The sequence below is a fragment of the Gymnoscopelus braueri genome (genome assembly GCF_963280865.1).
Source record: "Gymnoscopelus braueri genome assembly, chromosome: 21".
Lineage (NCBI taxonomy): Eukaryota > Metazoa > Chordata > Actinopteri > Myctophiformes > Myctophidae > Gymnoscopelus > Gymnoscopelus braueri.
The window spans coordinates 33,096,707-33,114,829 of record NC_137623.1 but is presented as its reverse complement, the minus strand read 5'-3'; the positions used below and the strand labels follow the sequence as shown (position 1 = coordinate 33,114,829).

At 41.5% G+C, this 18,123-nt stretch overlaps 1 protein-coding gene across 1 annotated transcript in view; it reads left to right on the top strand.

Annotated features, from left to right (window-relative positions):
• The window catches only part of LOC308076967 (cadherin-12-like), a gene marked incomplete at both ends in the record, with an annotated part of 109,328 nt that extends 92,141 nt beyond the window's left edge, over positions 1-17,187 (top strand). Inside the window, 3 exons of the mRNA XM_080417492.1 lie at positions 7,429-7,546; positions 11,734-11,985; positions 16,619-17,187. Coding sequence (XP_080273618.1) covers positions 7,429-7,546; positions 11,734-11,985; positions 16,619-17,187 — 939 coding nt within the window. The remainder of the gene's footprint in view (positions 1-7,428; positions 7,547-11,733; positions 11,986-16,618) is intronic.
• Between the last annotated feature and the right edge of the window lie 936 nt (positions 17,188-18,123).

Genomic DNA, 18,123 nt, shown 5'->3' with positions numbered 1-18,123 from the left:
GTTTCACACGTAATTAATTGATATACAATCACTTAGGGTCTAATCAGCAGCTTGTTGATGTCGCTGTTCAGATTATGATGCAGAAGCCATGAATCTCCAATGACATAATAAACCACACAAATCACCAATCAACCACATCAACAACTCTCCTCCTGGCCCCATCAGTCATCACAAAGTTCTCTCCTCTCACCAAATATGTAAAAACCTACAGAAATACAACTGTATAGGCTCTCTGGGGTGCCTCAAGCAGTATTATCAAGCCCTGAAGTCCCTTAAAAAGTAATGTAATCCCCATGGGAGATTCAGGTGTCACAGCAGGAACAGCAGTAATAATAAAAGTCAGGACAGTAGTTTGGCTACAGCTAAGAGAAAATGTCAAGTCAATTTAAGAGTTTTATCAGCTGCGGATTCACATACAGTACCTGAAACCATATGACACAATACAAACACAACAGGTCTTACACCTGCATTACTGCATTACACTTCTGTAACATGGGTGTAACAAGTCCTAATTATACAATAATCACAAGGAAATACAATGCTTCAACCATACACCAGTATGTTTTGCAAATTGGCAATTGTTTCCAATATGTGAAAAAGTTAATAATAAAAGTATGCTTTGGAAAAATGGTATGAAATAATGTAAAGTATACATGATTTGAACCCTGCAAAATGTACTCTTCAACTTATTGTTTATGCAATAATGATATCCACAGTTTTATAGCATTTGTTGAAATTAGGCCTTAATGTCAAATGTTCAACAAGCATAATATAGCAATTATCTGACAATTTGTTTTATATACTGTATAAAGGTTTCTTTAAAAACAAAAACAGATGGCTACAGAAGCAAGCATTTCAGTTCTGGTTTAGAGCACAAAGTGCAACAGAGCCATATTAAACATGTTTAGCATTTTAAAGCGATCAATCCTTCAGCAATTACAAATGACAGCAGGAGGCTTATTTTAATCCATCAGGCTGTGTGCATAGGCACAAGGCTAATATTTGACCAACTATTATCCACAAGTTTCCTAGGGCGTTGTGGGCATCACTTCCTGTCGATTTGATACCTGATCAAATTGACAGGAAGTGATGCCCATAACGCCCTGGGAAACTTGTGGATAGCCTACAGCTGCAGCACCAGGATGAAGTGACTGACCATGAAATAACATTTATATAATAATTGATTTAAACCAAAAAAGTCGAAATAACACAACAAGGCTCTTGTTTCAAAATCAAACACATCTATTAATCAGACCACTTGAATGTATGAATGATTACCTGTTCAACATAGGAATCATGCATCAAATGCAGAGAGACAATGTAGTGCCTCAGTAAACTAGGATCACGAGTAAACCAATAACCTAGCATCAGTCTAAACAATTACTAACACAATAATAATCTGTAGGCTACATTGAAACTATAGGATACAGGTAAACAATGAACCTAGCTAAATAACCTACTATAAAAATGTAATATAACATTGTGGTCAAGAAAAACAGTGGTGTAAAGTAACCAAGTGGTGTAAAGTAACTAAGTACATGTACTCAAGTACTGTGCTTACTGTAAGTAATTTGAGGTATTTTTACTTCTATGCCACTACATCTCAGAGGCAAATATTGTACTTTTACTCCACTACAATTATTTGAAAACCTTTTACTTTACTTTATAGATTTTGATTATTATTATTACAACACATACATTAACCACTTCAGCCTTACAGTATATACATTTTGGCCATTTGAAAATAGCCGATACAAGCTCACAATTGTGAGCTTGTAGATCTGCTATTTTCAAAAGATTTTTATACATTTGAAAACTTGAAATGCAACATTCTGCATAATGAGTACTTTTACTTTTGGACTTTAAGTACATTTTGATGCCAATAATGTTGTACTTTTACTCACTTTGAATTCCGGACTTTTACTTTTTATTTCTATATTGGAGATTTGGAGTATTGATACTTTTAAAGTAGTAAAAATGTTGAGTACTTTTTCCACCACTGAAGAAAAAAACAAGCCTAAAGAAAAACAAGCGTAAGCCAATCATAGAGTGGCCATGAAATGTCTATTTGGGAATAGTTGTAGCCTTGTGGGGTTTTTGTGCGGGGGTTGACGGAAACAAACGACCGTGGGAACATTTTTACTACCCATGTTGTTATGAAATACACGCACTGTACTCTCTGACATAAATGCCGATGTCAGCGCAGTGGTTTCTACACGGGGGCAGTGTACAAACAGCTGGCAGGGCCAACGGTGTCTGGCTCAAGGACACGTCAAGCCGGGTTGTACACTTCAATTTTTTTTTTCCTTTTGCTGGGGAAGTTAATCTGTGACTTTTCAGGTCAAAGGACAGTCTCTCGACAAAACATAAGCTACCCCGCCACCTCATTTGACCATCCTTCATGGTTGTTGCCAAAAACACCACAACAATTTAACCCATTAAATCCGGGAAAGCTTCCGTGTCAATGCGGTTCGTAATAATAATCGAAATCTGCAAAGTAACTAATAACTTAAGTTGTCCAATAATTGTAGTGGAGTAAAAAGTTAAACATTTGCCTCTGAGATGTAGTGGAGTAGAAGTATAAAGTATTGAAAAAATGGAAATATTCAAGTAAAGTAAAATTGCCTAATTGCAATTATTTGAGATAATCACAATTATGTTTTGCATAATCGTCATAATCATTTCCATGTTAAAACTATTCATACATTTTCAAGAATAGTGGAAATGTCCACTATTAATGTTGATTTTTTTAAGTCTAAATTAATTAAATTATGTATGTTATTTGTCGTATCTGCCCTGTGCAACTTTTGTTTATGACGCCTAAAAGCCAAGCAGAAACACAATTAAATCGTAAGTCGCAATTATTTGACTCACAATTAATCATCAGGTAAAATGTCATAATCGTGACAGTCCTGCTGACATGATAGCAAGATGACCTCTGGGTATAGGACGACCTCTGCAATCGGAGACAGCCGTCTATACTTCAGGTGAACGATGACTTGTTTTATATGGAGCTCATACTCACCAGTTAGAGTGTGGGCGGGGGAGGGGAGGGGCTGTAATACTCGGCAGCCTGTGTGTACAGTATATTTCGGGATGATGTATTTGGGATGCGGTGGAGTGTCTGCCCCGCTGTGTATAGCGTAAACCACCTGTGCCTGTAAATTAGCCCATTAAGCAGCATCTATATGCAGCCGCCGTTTTGGAGCGCAGAGCTCCGTTGGCGGTCCATCAAATAGCTGCGGGTTTTCCTCATTACACTGAGCACGGCTCGCCGGGAGTCCAATGTCCTCAGCCCGTTTGCTGCATGGATACGCCGGGATGTGATCATAGCGACGTCTGTGTCTTGTGCCTGCCCACTGTGTTTGACAACTGTCTTTTAAACCATTAAGACCTTTAGCCCGATTCTACAAATGCCTTCTAAGTCAGTAGTTCTCAAACTTTTTTCATGCCAAGTACCCAGTACATTGATATATGTTTGGCCGCGGACCCCCATCTGAAAATGTATTTTGCCAGGGACCCCAGAAGAAAAGATTTGTGTTAAGAAAATGTAAAATGTGAAGATTTTTCAAAAATTATAAAAGAAATAGCAGATGTACAAGCTCGCAGTGCGACACAGAGTGAAGCCCTGTGAGCTTGTAGATCTGCAATTTTTGAGAACCACTGTTCTAAACCACTGTTCTAAATCCTATGAGTTTTCCGAAAAATGTGTTGCTGTATATATAGCTAAACTTTAATTGACACAGATGCTTCGTCGGTTTTAATGGGTTAAAGCTTACTTCAGATGCCGTTTGAGCTATTCTGAAGGAACCTATATCAGCTGCAGACAGTGTTTTCCTATTTGGCTCATTCCCCTCTAATCGCTCATCCTTTCTATCTTGTCCTCTCTTGTCCTTCCTATTCACTCACTTCTCCTTTCCTTGTGTCTCCTCTTTTCATCCTCTCTCTTCCTGTCTCCTTTTGCCCTCATTTCCTTTTCTCCCCTATTGGCCTCTCTCCTCTCCTCTCCTGCTCTGTGGTGCTGAGGAGAACGCCCTCCCCGTCATGTTTTCAGAGCAGAAGATTCCACAGTGTGACTCCACCATGTGTTGCACACAGCTGGTGGATGATAAAAGAGTGCGGGTCTTCTCTTGTAAAAAGAAAAAGCCATCATAAGTCTCCCTTGGTGATTAGCTGTGCTCACGCGGCTCTAAAACACACAAAAACCCTTGTTTTTGAAGCACACCATGTTGTGGCACAAACCTCCCATGGAAAGTAATCTATAACCGAGATCCAGCCAAGCAAGATAAAACGGCAGGCAATGTTTCCATGTAAAAGTGTCTAGAGGGGGAGGTGGCCGGGTTCAAACTGGGACGCTTTGATAAAGTGCACGTATACGCAGCGTGGCGTTTCCTGGTTTTATACTGTTTACAATGAGGGCTTGTATCCTGATTCCTCTTACGAGTGAATCAGAGATAGGGGAAGGGGGACATCAAACTGGGCTACATTGAACTGTGGCACATTGAAATGTAAAAGTTTAGGATTTAAACATGGGAAATGCAATTGTTCTAATAGTCCTATCCTATGTGACCGGTCTGGTGGTTGCAAGTTGCATACAATATACAGTACACTAGTTCTGGGGGATGTATTGGCTATGATATCTGTAATTATATTATATATATATCATTAAAATGTATGATATGTTGTAATAATCAATATGCAAACAACTAATATTGAGATAGTCTTTTTCAATAGCTTCATAATCTAAAAACAATGTGATAAAAAGTAAAGTGTCAAAATCATCTCTATCTTTCCATTGTTTTCCACAATAGTGCAAAAGGGTCTTGGCATGGGAATGATTACAGTTCTTAAAATCATACATAGCATAACATGGCTGTACATTGTCTGTTTGTATACTAAGAGTTTAGACAAAATGGTACAACATAAAGAATGATGTTATACAGAATATATACATAGGATATAGATGTTGATGTTACAGTGTGTTTCATAGATGTATTCAAAAGATGTGGTTTCTATTGTGCTATTCTAGAGCTGAATATACCGTTTACTTTATACTGTACCTATACATATTATATAAAAAGTGTGGTTGGATGGACACTATCCATTGTGTGTCCCATTTCATTGGAAACAGTCATATCCTCATCCATTTCCTTCTAGTTTTCCTTCTAAGTATTAAACGACCTAATTCATTTTTTTATGCCGCAATAATGAGTACACCCTCATTGTCACAGATAGATGTGGAACCTTCCTATATGGGACAGCCTGTATGAATGTGAAATGGCAGAGGTGAACATTAGAGCATGAAATTGCCGGGAGGCGAAAACCTGAGTAGAAACGAGAGTAGATGAGCACATTACCGACTGAATTCAGTGGCCTGTGACCATGCATCGCCTCTGTTTAAAAACATTTTAATTTGTGGGAAAAGCATATAAAAAAGTATTTTAAAAAAAACACACACGCACACATTATGATAGTACATTTTGTGTACAAAATATAAGGATCACTTCAGAAAGTTCTCAACTCACCTCATCCAAGTTTTAATCTAAAATGTATAGCCTAATGCATGCCATGACATGTCAACATACAGTAAATGGCCAGATGTCAATCATTCAATTTATTTAAAATAAGTTAGCAAAAGTGCTTCAATTTAGTAGAATTTGCCCGCTATTCATTTATTTACTGTATATCATGATTCATGGTCAAACTAGACTTTTCTTTCTTAGTTTTCTCATGTGTGTCTGTCCACACTGGTAAGGAAACGCTGGTCCAATTCTGCTCCTGTAGCTGATGTATTATAAATGCCTACATCTGGCCAGCTCTACACTGTGTCGTGACCTGAACTACTGAACTACTTCAGCAAGCTGAAGTAGTTCCGAACACATTTAACCACATGAACCATAGCATTGCTATGAGGTGCACATTCAGCAGGAATAAGCTGATCTACAGGCTCAAAAGCCAATGTTCTGAGCCTGTAGATCATCTATCTTCGGCAAAGAGATATGGAGTAGAGGGGGTTAAAGGAGCAGACCAAGTGTAGACCCCTGGGGAACTCGGGTCAACAAAGTCTATTCGGTGTAAGTGGTTGATCCATCAAACTATATTTGTTGACAACATCCAGCAACTCCATTACTCTGCATGGACTGATGGGTTGATGTAAAGTATTAACTGCATTGATAGTATCTAGTGGGTGGAAGTGACTCAGAGGAGTAAGCAGCCAGTGATGATAATGATCATTTCATGTAGTTGGTGATGATGTTGAGTGAATAGGCCTACCCCAAAGATAGAAACGACCAAACTAAATGCTTTTCTGTTTTGTTTTTAACCAAAGAGGATCTCTCTCAGTCTCTAGGGAGTCTGACTGGGGGCGTAAGAAAAACAGTATTTCTATAAAAGAAAAGCCTGGGATAGGATACAATGTGTAACTATTAATGTTGATATCAATAGTCAAACTTATGCTGCATCATATTATTTTCAAGTTTCCTGTCCTCATATTCCTCTGCCTAGTGAAAAAGAAAATATATAATAAATATTGGTACTAGACTGTGTGTAGAAAATCCACAGTTGCTTTGCCCCTCATTTCAATTCCACACGTGTACGCAGTTCTGTCTGCAGCCAGGAACAAAGGCATGTTATTTATATGTGGATAATATTTGAAGTTTCCTTAAAGGTTGAAATAGTACTTTTTGTTTAATTCAAGTGAGCATTCAGCTGTCAACTGACTCTGAATTGCTGGAGACTTAAAACTTAAAATGAGCCATGATATTATATTTCTGATAGGACCTTGTGGCTACTGTAAGGTAACATAGCTTTTCCATTATCAGTATACTGTTTTAATGAGCCTGGGTATGTTGACAAAATGTTCACCTATTTTCCCCAAACCTAGCACAGGGGTCTTCAATGTTTTTCAGCAAAAGGACTACCTAGCTGAGAGAGAGATGAAGCAGGGACGCCCCCACTACATATTGTATAAAATTGTGTTGCAGATTAAACTTTTTCACAGATTCCATAGATAGCTTCATAGACTTGTTTGACAGCATCATCAGTTCATGTTGGATTCATGTGTATTTTCAGACATTTAAACACTTACACTGTCAATACTTAGTAAACTTGACCTTTCACTCTGTACTTGGTCTTCTCTTTTTTCCCTCTACACCAAACCTCTTTGTCGAAAATAGCCTATCTACATGCTCACTCGCGAGCTTGTAGATCTGCTATTTTCAGCTTAAGTTCTCCTCAGAATAGAGATGCTATGGGTTCAAGTGGTTATTTGGCGGACCCCCTGTAGTAACTCTACTATCATTTAGGGGTCCCGGAGCCCCTGTTGAAGACCCCTGCCCTAGTATATCAGAATATTGATGTGGTTGATGTCTTGCATGAGAGATGTTCAACCTATTTTTTTCTTCCCCCTTTTTTCTTCTTTTTTTATAGGTGATTCAGAGCTTTAGTGCAAAAGATGAAGATCTACCAAATGCCGGCCAACAGTTCTCATTTAAATCGCCGAAGGATGATTTGAAAAACAAGAATTTCACCATCCGAGACTTTGGGAGTGAGTCATCTTCTTTTGTTACAAACACTGTTTTAATTTATAGAATATCCATATTGTTTTACTGCATGGTTGCTCAGCTACAAAGCTGTGGTTTTGCCCCGAATCAACAAGAATACAGTACATGTTTGTTCAATCAAGTTTAGTTTTAAATTGGAATACATGGCATGCCAAACTTAATATTCAAATAAGTTTGACAGTTTTTGTTGTAACAGTTTACGGAATACTGTACCTGCCAGTTTGTTCCTGGGATTCTCTCTTGAATATTTTCCCTGTAAATCTCTCGTATTTCTTTTTTTTTAAAGAGAGAGAAAAAAAGGGTTAGCAGTATGAAATACACATGCACAGCCGCACACCCCTGTTGGGGGAAATAAAACAATAATAAAACGAATAATCAGGAAAATGACAATGTCCATTATTTTCAAGGTATGGTTTGAGGCTCACAGTTTAAGGGAGCAATGCACCAGCACCACATCCAGGACAAATGACTAATAAGCATATGATCATACATCGTCCCGTAATAAGGCCCATAGGCTCCTTTGAAGTCTGCCCCACAGAGCAGCGTAATGGAAAGTGGGACGTGACAGGATGCAGCTGAGGGGGAAGCCAATTGCATTATGCAACCTTGATGAGGGGCAGTTTTCGACCTCGGATGTGTGTTTCTTCTTTTCAAACCTTTTCGGAAACGCACTGTTTCGCTCTCTCCTCATCACTGACTTGACTGCCACCTGGGGACAGGTATACTATCACAACAGGCAGCAGTGCCCACCGACAGCCCTGGCAGGATGGGATGTTTTTCTGGAGGGACAGGTTCAGTTGGGGGGTCACAGAAGGACAGGTTCAGTGCAAGCAGGAGATAAAGGGAACGAGTGATAACGAGTAATGAGGGAGGGAGAGAGAGAGAGCTCCAGAGTGACAGATTCAGCCTGTGGCGAGAGAGTAAGGCGGAGAGAAAATTGGAGTAGGGAGGCAATCAAGAAAGAGAGAGAGCGAGAACACACAAAAGAAGGAAATATAAAAAGAAATGAGGGAAGAAAGGAGTGTGTGTGTGTGTGTGTGTGTGTGTGTGTGTGTGTGTGTGTGTGTGTGTGTGTGTGTGTGTGTGTGTGTGTGTGTGTGTGTGTGTGTGTGTGTGTGTGTGTGTGTGTGTGTGTGTGTGTGTGTGTGTGTGTGGTTGCAGGCAAAGCGAACGAACAACAATGAGAGGGTTGTGCAATATGTGCTAAAACGTGTGACCCTCTGTCAAGTGCCTGGCCTTGTCAGGGGAACAAACCTGCTTCGACAGGGTCAGACCACCCCGATATGGCAGACAGCAGCGGGCGGCTCCGACCTGACACTCTCCCACCTGCCTCGTATGCATTGTCAAATTCTCGCCACACCTCTCTGACTGCCTGCCCAAATTGTCACCTTTGTGGGGTTTTTTTACGTCGTGGCACTGAAGGTGCCTGCCTGCCGTCTAGAACAGAGTTGGTCTGTATGAGTTTCCCTTTGTCCCAAGGAAAGTAAAAGACCAATAGTGAACTACACAGCTCAGCTGACGCTGCTGCCATCACTGTTCCTGCAATTGTTTTTTTTCTTAAATTTTTTATCCCGCGATTTTTGTAACCCATTTTTTTCACCCGGTGCCAATTTCCTAAGTGATCCTGGGCGCTACACCAGCCCTACACCAGCATTACAGCAGTCCCCCACAGTAGGGAGGCCAGGGCCGAGCTCATGCTTCCTTCAGGCATGAGAGCCAACTGACCTTCTTGTCACCTGACAGGGGGGAGTTTCCCTTGTTGGACGTAGCGCGTGGAAGGAACACGTTATTCCAACCAGTTCCCTTCCCCTCCATCAGGCGCCCCGGCTGTCATGGGGGAGGCGGTATAGTGACCAGGATTACTACATGTTTTTGTGAGGGTATTAACTACCCTTGGAGACACGGGGAGAACATGCAAACTCCACACAGAGTATGCCCTTTCGCCAACCCCACCTAGGGTATGGGCGCTGATGACGCGGAGGAGAAGACACGCCCCCAGCGCCCACAGCGTCCCCGGCGGGAATCGAACCCAGGACCTTCTAGCTGTGAGGCGACAGCGCTACCGACTGCGCCACCGTGCCTCCTCTGTTCCTGCAATTGTAATCTGATATTTTTGGCTGCCTGCTGGTATTATTCTAGCTACAGCTGTATAATTATTACTTGTACCGCGTGTCCCATTTTCATGCCACTCAACTAACAAAAGATCCCTGAAGGGATAATAAGGTCCATACAACAGGAAGTCCCGACCAAGCAATCTGACTGGTTGAAATAGGCTCTCTACCCGTGAAACGAGCATGACAGCACACCTAGCCGTTCTCAAATGAAACTAAATCAAAAGATAAAAATCAACTGTGCTGATCAGTTTGCACACTGTACATAGTAGCTAAATCTGGCATATATATATTTGTTTCCTTTTTTCTATCGAATATCTTAATTACAATGAGATTGAGCTAACTGTTAAGTTTTGTTTCTCTATGATAATAATAATAAATAATAATGGATTTTATTTATAATGCACTTTACATTTGTGAAAATCTCTCAAAGTGCTACAATAAGAAATTGCATAAAAAAAGAATCATCACACCAAAAAAACATCTAAGAAGCTGAAACAAAACATTTAAACCATGAGGGCATAAAGCCTAGAGGTAAAACCAGTGTAGCAAAAAAAAAAAAGCTTTGTTAAAAAGGTAGGTCTTTAGTCCTGTCTTAAGTTCATGTCTTAGTGGTGCAGTCGGTAGCGCTGTCGCCTCACAGCTAGAAGGTCCTGGGTTTGATTCCCGCTGGGGACGCTGCGGGCGCTGGGGGCGTGTCCTCTTCTCCACGTCATCAGTGCCCATACCCTAGGTGGGGTTGGCGAAAGGGCCTTTCTGTGTGGAGTTTGCATGTTCTCCCCGTGTCCCCTAGGGTAGGTACCCTCACAAAAAACATGCAGTAATCCTGGTCACTATACTGCCTCCCCCTGGTCAGCCGGGGCGTCTGATGGAGGGGAAAGGAACTGGTTGGAATAAAGTGTTCCTTCCACGAGCTAGGTCCTACAGGGGAAACTCCCCCCTGTCAGGTGATAAGAAGCGGCTTGCTACCCCCTCATGCATTGAAGGAGGCATGAGCTCAGTTCTGGGCTCTTTTCTTTCTTTCTTTTTCATTTGTTTATTCAGGTAAGCCCATTGAGAGCAAGCTCTCTTTTTCAAGGACGCCCTGATAACAGCATATAAAATACAATACATACATAATGAAAAACAATAACAAACATTTGAATCATATTACAGTGTCACAGATGCAAATAAACATAGAGTTACATGAAGCAGGTGCAGTCACTATGTAGTGTGTCCTCGAGAAGCACCCTAAATGTCTCAATTGAGACCAATCGCACCAGTTTCAGAGAGTCCTGAAGTTTGTTTCATTTGTGTGGAGTATAATACATGAAAGCAGTCTTTCCTTGTTCACTGCTCTTACGAGGACTGGTATATCTGGTATAGCTCTCCCTAGGCTGGCAGAGGGAGTGTAGCGCCCAGGATTAAATAGGCAATTGGCACTGGGTGAAAAAATGGGTTAAAAAAATCGTGGGATAAAGATTATGTTAAAAAAAGAAAAGAAAAGACTGTGGTGCTCTCAGGTGGGCAGGGAACGCCCTGTTCCACAGTTCGGGGGCGGCCGAGCAGAAGGCCCGGTCGCCCATGGAATAGGTTGGTCTTGGGGGTTTTGAGGAGGTTAGTGTTTGAAGAGCGTGTCAATGTGTACAGTTTTGAGAAAGTTGTTTTGCGCTGATTGGACTGGCTGAGTAAACAGGGACTCTGTCTCTGTCAGAGCCCATGTAGCCTATTTCCAGGATAACAGAGATAACACTTGCAGAAAGGTTGTTATTTTGAGAGGAAAATGCCCCCACAATATGAATAACAATTTAACATGTTTTATTTTGATGGTAACTGTTGTATAATCGTAATTTGTTACACTCAAGGGTGGCTTTACCGTGATTATTCGCACTTCAGTGATGTTTGCGGAACTCGCCTCATTCCTGACCGCATCACTGTCGTGCCAATAATCACGGTAACGCACACCCTCTTGTGTAATAAGTTTGCTTTAAATAAGTGCCGGGAAATTCAGGAAGTTCCTTTAAGTCACCTTGCGTTGGTTTAAGTCTCAAACCATTGCACCTCCCCTTGTGCCCGTTTAGACAACACTGCCGGCATTGTGACCAAACGGAGTGGCTTCCGACGGCGGTCCCAGGAGATCTACTTCCTGCCAGTGGTCATTGAGGACAAGGGCTACCCGCTCAAGACCAGCACGGGCACGCTGACCATCCGCGTGTGTGGCTGCGAGGCCGACGGGGCTCTCCTGACATGTAGCGCCGAAGCCATCTTCCTCCCGGTGGGCCTCAGCACTGGCGCTCTCATCGCCATCCTCCTGTGTATCATCATTCTACTGGGTGAGTTGCCATGGTAGTAATATTAACTGAATTACTGACAATAAACTGCATGCAATGCTGTATGTCGATATTCACCTTAAATGTGGCCTAAATGTAGGCAAACCAGGTCTACACGCCTATATCTGTGTATACAGCTTAGGCCTACTGTATTAGTCCATTATGGACATACTGTTCCTCAAAGCAATTAGGGACCTTTCAATATTAATGGGAGCAGTCCGCTGGAGGGAATACAGGGGAGGGTCATAGTCTGAGGGATTTTGCTTGCTATAAACGTAAAATAACATTTTGGTAATGCACGTAAAAGCTGTTAGGCTAACTGTCATTATGAAAGAGAGATAGAGACTTTATGGACTTCTAGTATAGGCGTACTTCAATAATACTATTGTATTGTGACTAATCATGATACTACATGTTTCACATAACATTATCACTGCAAGTCTTATTTTGAAGACCGACTAGTGTCTACACAAAGTCAGATTTTTACTAAAGCGGATCTGTTTGGATGCTGATGGAATGAGAACAGAGGATAAGACTGGATTAAAAGTTAGATGTTGGCTTAATTAAATTTTTGACAATGTGAAAACGATGCACTGTGGAATAGTGGTAATAATGTAATAATAATGGTTAAACGTTAACCATGTACATACAGACACAATCTTTTAATACAATCACTTTAGGACAAAAAAATAAGAAATAACTAAAATAATACGAATGATTAAAATATTGTAGCCTACAAAATTGTAACTAATTAATTGTGCGTTACACACTTCTTTTCAAAAGTGACCGTCAGGAAGCTCACAGACTGAATTTAACATTAGTTCTACATGTGTGTGTGTGTGTGTGTGACATACACACACATATATATTGTACTGTATATATACACATACACATACACACACACACACACACACACACACACACACACACACACACACACACACACACACACACACACACACACACACACACACACACACAATATCACTTGGGGAGGGGGAAATATATTTATGTCACTTCGAGGGTCACGCCTTTTTTATTTCAAATCACTTTAAAATCCTCCAGTGACTCCTCACTCCAAACATCAAACAGTCACTTAATAATGGACTGTGGTGCCTCTGGCATTACCCTGGAGGTGTGAACTGTGGCTGATTATAAAACACTTAATAAACTCTGTCACTCGATGAGCCGTGGTAGATTGGAGGGAGGGCCGCATCTCCTTATTGGCCCCGTAAAGTGCAGCCTATCCACACCCCCCCTCCCCCGCCCACCTTCCTCCGAGGGCTTCAGCTTTAACTTCCTCCCACAAGGTCACGGTTGTAAAACTCCCCGCTAACTCTTCTCCCCAGCCTGCTGTTAAAGGCCCCCCTCATCTGCATGGTGGGGGAGGACATAAATGTCGATTTATGGCACCGTTTGAGGAAGATTGTGTGTGGGGGCGCCGCTTGGATCAATAAAAGAAGAAGGTTCCTATATTTTACAGCATAGGTTAAGTAAGACCGTGACCTCTTGAGTGCTTGAGGACGAGGCGGCTCAGTGTGTGGCCATGGAAACCCTGTCCCAATTCCATCGCATCCATAGGGCACTCGCTGCCTTCTGTTAATCTATGGTCTCCATAGTGATCCATGGACTGCACACACACCATTATTACATATAATTTCATATCATTGCATAGGTGTGGCTCGCCCATGGTGCACACATTGAATATACTTTATTACATTTGATCATTTCAGTGATGTCTAAAGAAATGTAACCACAAACGCAACCTCAATGCTGTAGATCAAGGGTTTCCAAACTTTTCAGGCCGGGACCCCCCAAAATAATCATATTTGAACTGTGGACCACCCCACCCTGACGAGCTCTTGGAATTGTAGGCATTACATTTAGTTTGACTCGGTTCCACAGATACATATTTTCACAATGTTTGCCTCTTTCTCACGTAATATTTGACAATTTGGCATTCAAAAGTTCTTAAAAGTCATTATATTGTCACTTTAGAAATGTACAGATATCCTGTATACACTTATACTGTATGTTAGTTTGTTTGCTGTTGAGTGAGAAAACAATGTTGCACATTAAAGGAGTAGTTCACCCAAAAAAAAGTCTTATTTTCTATCAACCGGAGACTCCTCCGGTCATCAAATTATTGGCTCAGGAATGTGACAAAAACAAAAACATTGCCATGAATTCAAGGCTTCATGGGGTGTGCAATTGATAGAAAATAAGTCGTTTTTTTGGGTGGACTACACCTTTAAGCTAATCATCTGGGGTCCCCCTGGGAACCACTGCTGTAGATGAAGGTAATGTTAGTGTGGTTTTGTTAGATGTTTAGTTCATTTTCAGGGGATCTAGTAGACATGCCTTGCACCTGAGGCTGATTCAGAATTGTCACACCGTAAGAGTGTGAAAAAATATATAGAATTACGCGCTGGAGATATTAGGAACTAGCACTGTCTGAGAACATTTAATTTCTGAGCCACTTCTGTTAACATGGGGCATATTGGAGTGGTGTTGTTGCCATTAAAATGGCCTCATGTTGAAATATAGATACATACCACTAGGGGGAGCTAGCACACTTTCTACACGTACATCAAATCACCAGGGAAGAAAGAAGGAAAGCAATGAAGGTAAACAGGAAGGGAGAGAAGAACAAAGGAAGGAAGTCGCCTACTTGATGCATTTAGTTATTATTTATTTTTTATTTATCTGAATTTATTTACAGTCTCCTTTTTCAGTTGAATAATGTCTGGGTATTCTCCCCTTTGCTCTCCTTCTTAGAGAGTTCTATACTGTATAATATACTGAAGACAACGGGGATATTATTTTTTCTGTATTTACCAGAGAGAGAGAGAGAGAGAGAGAGAGAGAGAGAGAGAGAGAGAGAGAGAGAGAGAGAGAGAGAGAGAGAGAGAGAGAGAGAGAGAGAGAGAGAGAGAGAGAGAGATTTTCTATTGTAAAGGCCTATGTTCTTGTACATACATTTGCTTCTTGTTCATTTTATTTGACATTTGCTTTGGCAATGTAAATGTATGTTTCGCATGGCAGTAACACCAACTTGAGAGAGAGAGAGAGGATTATGCATTGAAAATATCTATTCTCTATTCTAATCTACTCTGGTGCTATGTACAGTATGCACAACCTCGGGCAGCCCCTGGGATTGGAGCTAAACCAGATATTCCACAGCAGAATGAAAACTGTTGAATTGGTGTATCCACACAACTGCATTTTTCACTACAGCTGTCTACAGTATTCTATTTCCCAATGTCTGACTATGCAGTGCAGCCAGTACTTGCTATTTTATTTCTGTCTCCTAGACACATCAGCAATACATTATCACAGATGGAATGAATTGTGTGCTTGTGTTGTAGCCAGTGACCAAGAAATGCCCATGATTTATGCTACAGTATGTGCAGTACTTTTATATATTGTATGCAATATAGGCCTACTGTAGAGGATTTACAACCTAAAGGATATGCAGAATACTTGACGTGTACTCAAAGGACCATACCGGTGGTCTAGTCTAGTTTACACATATTTAGGTGTAATCGGTAAGATGGAGAACATGTCAGCAATAATACAAAATATGAAAATGCAAATCATACATTAATAGTGACATGTATGTAGTGTCAATTGTCTGTTTGCGACCTGGTTTCAATGGGGTTTTAGAGGTCATCACAGTACTGGGACTGACCTCCTCAGAGTGATGAATAGTCCGCTGACATCAACTGACACTGGAAACGCTGCGTTACTTGGCCCCCTCGAGATCTTATCTTAGTGCGGCATTTGATACCGTAGCTCATTCCATAACGTATTGGCCATCTTGAGCAGGTAGGCATCCCTGTGTCTGCTTTGGGCTGGTTTAAGTCCTATCGCCACAATAGGATTTTCTGTTCCATGCCATAGTCTGATGGTCCATTGTTCTGAAGTACCAGTGGTCCAATGTTGCACATTATCTAAACCTAACCCTAACTCATACTTACCTACATATTTTTGGACGTTCGGGATTGGTGTTCAGGATCTTCTTGCTTTAAGTTGCCATGTGGAGTCCTGCACTGTTATATGTGCACTATTTAGTGTTTAGTCATTTCTATTACACAGACTGAAGATCAGCTCATTCACATCCAAAACATCTGTTTACATTTGTACAAGGATTATACCCAGTTGAATCTCAGCTGCAACCCAAACAGAAGATGAAGCCATTTAAGGCCTATTTAAATAGCTACAATTGCCTATCTACAAGCTCACATTGCACAATGCTCACAATGCGCGACGATGTCTGAACACAGAGACCCTGAAAAAAGAAATAATCCGAAATAATCAGAAACGCCAGCTCACTCTGTAACTTTGCTCTGTATCCCTGTATCGCAGATCAATGTGTATTATTATTGTGTGTGTGAATGTGTGCGTGCGTGCGTGCATAGTAATAACTCGACATTAAACTTCAATCAATAGGCTGCCCTGAAGACATTATTAAGATCAAAATTAAGTTCAAGGTCTAAATTACATAATCAGTCATATCTCAGGAACGTAAAGACTTAATAAGAACAATAAGTTGTTACAAATTGCATGAAGTTTACAGAGGTGAATAATGCACATAAAACATTGTGGTGACATGTGACTCTCTTCTCCTCCAAAGTTATCGTGGTCCTCTACGTGGGCCTGCGACGGCAGAAGAAGAAGGAGAGCCTTATGTCGTCCAAGGAGGACATACGAGACAACGTGATCCACTATGACGACGAGGGCGGCGGCGAGGAGGACACGCACGCCTTCGACATGGGCACGCTGCGCAACCCCAAGGTCGTGGAGGTCAAGGAGGGCCTGTGCCGGAGGGACGTCAAACCCGAGGCGAAGCGTCACGCGGGGCCTCCCCCGGTTTCCCACGAGAGCAACCACAGCGCCGACATCCGTGACTTCATTGAGCAGCGGCTGAAGGAGCACGATGTGGACAACTCGGCGCCGCCGTACGACTCGCTGGCCACCTACGCCTACGAGGGCGAGGGCTCCGTGGCGGAGTCCCTCAGCTCCATCGAGTCGCTGGCCACCGACCCGGAGGAGAACTACGATTATCTCACAGAGTGGGGGCCACGCTTTAAGACCCTGGCGGGGATATTTGGGGAAACGGCGTCGGAGCGAAGCCGGGCGTCGGAGCGAAGCCGGTCGTCCGACGTGACGTCGACAACAACCGGGGACAACACCATGCAATGACGTTTGTTTGTAGACTCAGAACCTGGATTGTGACACAATGTTTATTTTTCGGTAGGTCAAACACGTCTAGTAGCATTTTCACTTTACCATTATTATTATTTATTTATTCCCCCCCCCCCCAATCTCTCAGCTTTCTTTGTGCATGTTTTCCTTGGTTTAGCATTTTCTGGTGCATCTAGTACTTTTTTCCCACACTCAATCTTGTGATTGTACAAGCGGACGGTAAGTAGACACGCTACTACTAGGAATACTATGTGATTTGATTCTAAAGGTAGCCATTTAGCATTCAACTGAATGTCATGTATCATCTTATGTTCTACCTGGGGAATAATGACAGACACACAAAAACAGGAAATGCCGCCATTTCCTTGGACGTCCTTGAAAGTGCCTCAATATAATTGTTCTCTCTTTTGCTGTTCCAGACAACATATCCCATATTGTATCTCTTGGAACCCCCAAAAGTCAGCTGAATGCTCACTCAGCATACTGTGCTCTGATTTGGTCGAGATGTGTACCACGACCGACCAACTTCCACTCTGTGGAAACAGTGCAGTGGCCGATGTTTGGCCAAAGAGGTTATGAATGTTATTTATTGTTCTATTTATTTATTGGTTGATTGAGCTTTGATTTGGATCTGTTTGCGTATTTATCTATTTATCTCTAAATCATCAAACTGTATTTTTTATTTTTTTGAAGACACTTGAGGAATTTTGTAATTATTATTCGAGATCCACGTGAAAAATGGGCATTCCTGTTGTATGGGTGGGCCCTGTGAATAGACTTCTACTAGACTTGTACAAAAAAAAAGGGTGAAAAAAGAAAGAAAAAAAGAAGGATAATTTAGGGCTAAATACTACAGTTTAGTCATGTAATAAACACTGTTTTCTTTTCTTAAATAAACCACACTTGGACAAAGCCTACCTTTCTGATTTGTTG